General features: G+C 40.1%; 1 protein-coding gene across 1 annotated transcript; it reads right to left on the reverse strand.

The window, feature by feature from the left end:
* Positions 1 to 1,231: 1,231 nt before the first annotated feature.
* On the reverse strand, positions 1,232 to 4,474 carry LOC127122820 (uncharacterized). The gene is made up of 4 exons (XM_051053102.1): positions 4,357 to 4,474; positions 2,185 to 2,255; positions 1,850 to 2,110; positions 1,232 to 1,777 (listed from the first exon to the last, which is right to left on the reverse strand). The coding sequence occupies exons 1-4, from the start codon at positions 4,472 to 4,474 to the stop codon at positions 1,232 to 1,234; spliced, it is 996 nt and encodes a 331-aa protein (XP_050909059.1).
* Positions 4,475 to 5,184: the final 710 nt, after the last annotated feature.

A 5,184-nucleotide genomic window follows, 5' to 3' on the forward strand; every position in this document is an offset into this window, starting at 1 on the left:
CAACAAAGTGGTGATAAATCTGATCAAGAAGCATGTAGGGAAAAAACCTAGAAATTGGCATAAGACTTTGGATCAAATTCTATGGGCTTGTCGAACGTCTCCTAAAGAAGCAACGAATTCGACTCCATTTAAGTTGACTTACGGACATGATGCAGTTTTACCAGTCGAAATATATTTGCAGACAGTTAGGGTACAAAGGCATCATGAAATCCCATCAGATATATATTGGAATATGATGATGGATGAATTGGTTGATCTAGACGAAGAAAGACTACGTGCGCTAGATCTAATAAGAAGACAAAAAGAAAGGGTCGAAAAGTTTTACAATAAGAGAGTAAAATTCAAGACCTTCTTAATTGGTGACCTTGTGTGGAAAGTAATCCTTCCTATGGATCGAAAGGATAAGTTAATGGGAAAGTGGTCGCCTAAGTGGGAAGGACCTTTCCATATTTTGAAAATATTTTCAAATGGCGCGTATGAGATAGAAGAAATAGGAAAGGATGAGAGAATCCTAAGGATAAATGGCAAGTATTTGAAAAAATATAAGCCAATATTGCAGGAAGTAAAAATAATAATAGAATAATTGCAAACATAACTGTGATAAGATTTGCCAAGTAAAAATGACATTAAAGTCATTACAAAGAAAGCCTCAAAAGGGCTGAGAATTGTTAAATTAATTCGACTACGAATTAATACTAGAAAAAGTTTCCTTCAAAGTGGCGAATTTCTGCCTCTGGAACTGGAGTCGATGATCACAAAGACTTTTGTGAGTAGAAAGAGTCTCAATCTCTTGACTAAGTTGTTGGGCCTTCTCAGCATGTCGAATACCCACCCTCAACTCTTCGTCAATCTCGCTCTGCTTGGGTTGCTGTATGGATGCCTTACGTTTCTTCTCTTGAGAGATCTTTTCTTGAAGTGTTGCTATCTATTTCTCCCATTTTTGGATATTGTCATCACAAGCAGCAACTTCTTTGACATAAGTTTCAGAAAGCTTTTGCAACTTTGAAACCCTGTCAGTCGAAGTCGAAACAGCATCCCATTCAGCAGTTTGAGTTTCAGACTTTGAGGAGATTTGAGTGGTAAGATCCCTTTGACGAAGAAGATCTGCAGTGGCCAAGTCAATAAGGGTCATCAGCTCCATCACAAAACTCCCAACCTCAGCAGAAGCTTCCAAGACATTCACTTGCTTCAAAATTTTCTTAAGTTCAAGGTGAGCAAGGGAGTTTTCTTCCTAAATTTTGAACAAATCAACATCAAGGATTTTCGCTTTAATTTTGGTCAAGATGCTGCCAAGCGATGGTGTTTCAGAAGTGGCCCCAGAAGTAGTCGAACTGCTCTGTGAAGAATCTTGAAAATTAAAACGGGCGCTAAGCATGGCCTTCAGATACTCCAAGGGTCTCTGCACTTTGAGATTTTCAAGCTCCTCGCGAGAGAAACTAGTCGAACCATTCGATTTGCTACTCCCTTGGGTCTGGTCAGGAGCAGGTGGAATGTTTCGCTCTGAAGTACGCTCAGCCTCTGTATGTTTCGATTGGTTGTCCCCATCTTTGGCAGTTTCGTCTTCAGGATCATCTTCGACCCCAGCTTCCATGTCAATATCATCACCCTGAGATGCAGCATTTAATCCTTGATAAGGAGGAGATTCATCTTCAGAAGCTTCACCCACTGTAGTGTCGAACTCTGCTACAGTTTGCATGTCAGGAAAAGATGCAGGATTTTCTTCTGGGGCTGTTTCCTCCAGAATTTTCTCAGGCGTTCTTTCGACAGCCACTTGTTCCTGAAAAGAATTCTAAGACTTAGAAGAAAGATGCAGGAAAGGTGAATATTTGCTGTCGAAATAGAAAATTACCTCAGGAATCTCAGTATTGAAGCTGGATTTCCCACTCTCCGTGTCTTTCGACTGAGGCTTAGCAGGAGGAGTACTGGCAGAATCCTTCTTAGTTGGTTTAAGGATGGATCTTTGGGAAGAGACCTTCGTGAGTTTATTTTTCTTCTGAGGGGGAGGGATTAACTCTGGAGATTCGTCACCAGACTCTTCTTTAGGGACTTTATCCTCCTCTCTTTCCTCTTCACTCTTTCTCTTTTGGATTGTTGGGGGTTTTCGACTTACCTAGTCATGCAGACCAAAGCCAGTTAGTTTTTGAAAAAGGAAATAGAATAAATAAGAAGAGGAAAGTTTTGTACCTTTGTCGAAGGTTTCTTAGCAGCATTGGGCGACGCTTCGACAGCAGTTTTCTTAGCAGGGATCTTCACGGCTAAGGAAAGAAAGGAGATAAAAAAAACAAATGTAAGAGATACATGATAATACAGTTAGAATAACAAAAGAAAAAATCGTGTTTTCTGTGAACACCTTCAAGAATGGGATCCTCCACACGAACGTGTTCTATTCCAATATGAAGGTGTCCTGGGTATTCGCCCAGATGATACTTAGTCGGAACCACACGCTCAGCAGGTTTTTTGTACTGTTGACGGAGAATTTTCATAAAGTCCCCACAAACAAACCAATCTGGAAATGGAGGGCTGAAGGCCACCCCAAATTCAGCAGTTGGCAGAGGAGGAAACTTTGGTGGATGATAACTGAAAGCCAGGTCATAGCGCGCCTCTGGTCGAAGATTTGAAGGCAATGACAGTTTTTCAAACTTCTCCGTCAGTTTACGTTTTAATTCAGCTGCTGCTTCGTGTATGGTTCGACTAAGATCATCAGGTCTATACGCAGTTTCAAAATATTTTTGAAATCTCTGTATCTCCCTAATGTGTCTTTGAATAGCTTTTTTGGTCCGATCCTGCACAGAAGCGAAAGCATTTGTCAATTGTGTAGCAAAGGCAGCTACGTTGAAAAATTTGTTGGAATAGTAGTCTTTCCACCATTCATCAAACTCAGGAGTACATAGGAATGATGGTCAAAATATAACTGGTCGAATGTCGAGGAGATCATCAGTCAGTTTCTTCGACAATTCTTTGCCCTCGTCTTCAGTATGGAGGGAGTTATAAAAAATGATGGATCCTTTCTTGGGAAATATTGGTCGAGGTTTTATCTGGATTAGGCCGAACTGTCTAGAAACAAGGTTGGGTTGATAAACTATCAAAGCAACTTGGTTTTTAGTAGTGTTACGATAAGAAAAAAGGAGCCTAGGGGTTAAGAATGATTCCCAAACATTCATAAATATATTTTCGTCTTTCTGCATTTCTAAAGGCAGTTGTTGGGTAAACCACTTAGGTCCGATCTTTCTATCAGCAAAAGGTGCCATGGTCGAAGTAAATTGATACCTTTTAGCAAACATCATAACATAGCTTTTAAAAGCTTGTCGAAGGCTGATTCCTTCATCAGTTGGCGTTATTAGCACTAACCTTGGCCATTCGACAGTCCTATTTTTTACTTCTTCTTCATCTATTTCTGGTGCTACAGGAAGATTGGCTTCAAATGTGGCATTGAGCCATAATTGCAAGAGCCAGAAAGGTCCTGATAAGTTGATTTTACCTTGGGTTTTGGTGTTTTTTAAAAGATGTACGCTCTCACTCAGAGATTCATAAAGGTTCGCCAGAATCATTTCGCTCAAGCATAGTTTTGTGCCTGCATGAAGTTGATTGGCTATGGTAATGAATCTCTTATCAACCTGGAGAGAGCGAGAACAAAACACATATTTGGATAGCCACAGTGTTAGAAAAGCTATGTGTTCGACATCTGAAAATTCAGTGGTACTCTTGTCGTGATAATAGGACATGAATAAGGAGTAGGGGGCAAGGCTAGTCTCGAAAGCAATGGTATCTGCATTTAAGACAGTAGGGTCGAAATCTATACCATTGGGATGAAGACCAACAATGGCTGCTGCGTCGAAAAGGGTAGGCGTAACCATTCCACAAGGTGTTCGCTGTGTATTTTGGCGAACAACCTCTGGTTTACCAAAACTTGTAGAATTGGGTTACTTGTAGGATCAACCAAACAAATCCTAGGACATGTGCAGGTCTAGATGGTCTTGAAGCTGTCTAGAACCACTTTCATATCTTCCATTTTTGTTCTCTAAGTGTTTTACGTCGAAATATGTTGATTAAAACGTTAAATAGATGTAAATTTAACAAGATAAAGTAAATGGCGGAAAATAACTGACGAAAAGTAAAGTGTCGAAAAAGAGAAAGTGCAGAAAGATAAATGACTGGAAAACGTAAAAGAGATTTGTAAAGAACTATAAACTTTATGAAATAAAGTTTGAAGGAATTGGTGTTTGTTTACACATACATGTTCCAAATATGACCCTTGTAAGGGTGAAGACACGTTGGCCATCGAATCTGACTATATTAACGGGGAGTTGTGTAAATTTGCCATCACCGAAGTTGGCATTCCAAAGGGTTGTTCCCTACCAGGCGGAGGCAAGGTGAAATTTGTTACAAAAGGCCTAGGAGTGTTCCCCGCAGGAGGGGGTGTCCCAACGGGCATTTGTTGTGCCCTGAAGGACGAACCAGGCGCGTTTTGCGACATCGAAACCGCTGGTATCGACCCTGTTGACGAAGGTACAGCCTCTGACACAGGGACCGATCCTATATTGCCTTCTGTCGAAGGGGCAGGGTTGGATACTGGGATGGACTCGTTTGGATTATTTGGCTGGTTCGCCATTTTCCTTGCTCTTGTTCTTTTAGGTATTTCTACGTCGGATACGGTTATTTTACCGCTTCTCAGTCTCATACAATGAAGAACAAATTTTGATTAGTGATTATCTAAATTTCTAGATTTCTGCACTGTCCCACTGGGCGTGCCAATTTGTTCGCTGTGTATTTTGGCGAACAACCTCTGGTTTACCAAAACTTGTAGAATTGGGTTACTTGCAGGATCAACCACACAAATCCTAGGACATGTGCAGGTCTAGATGGTCTTGAAGATGTCTAGAACCACTTTCATATCTTCCATTTTTGTTCTCTAAGTGTTTTACTTCGAAATATGTTGATTAAAACGTTAAATAGATGTAAATTTAACAAGATAAAGTAAATGGCGGAAAATAACTGACGAAAAGTAAAGTGTCGAAAAAGAGAAAGTGCAGAAAGATAAATGACTGGAAAACGTAAAAGAGATTTGTAAAGAACTTTAAACTTTATGAAATAAACTTTGAAGGAATTGGTGTTTGTTTACACATACATGTTCCAAATATGACTCTTTTCTCTCACACGGGTACTTTGAGCGTTTTCAGGAATTTT

Source organism: Lathyrus oleraceus, chromosome 2 (assembly GCF_024323335.1).
Source record: "Lathyrus oleraceus cultivar Zhongwan6 chromosome 2, CAAS_Psat_ZW6_1.0, whole genome shotgun sequence".
NCBI lineage: Eukaryota > Viridiplantae > Streptophyta > Magnoliopsida > Fabales > Fabaceae > Lathyrus > Lathyrus oleraceus.

Bases quoted from the DNA above. Each gene is read 5' to 3' on its own strand.
- LOC127122820 (XM_051053102.1), bottom strand. From the start codon at position 4,474: ATGTCGCAAAACGCGCCTGGTTCGTCCTTCAGGGCACAACAAATGCCC. The intron at 2,256-4,356 runs GTAGGGAACAAC...TTCTTTCCTTAG, and splicing joins TTTCACCTTGCCTCCGCCTG to CCGTGAAGATCCCTGCTAAG. The intron at 2,111-2,184 runs GTACAAAACTTT...CTGCATGACTAG, and splicing joins CTAAGAAACCTTCGACAAAG to GTAAGTCGAAAACCCCCAAC.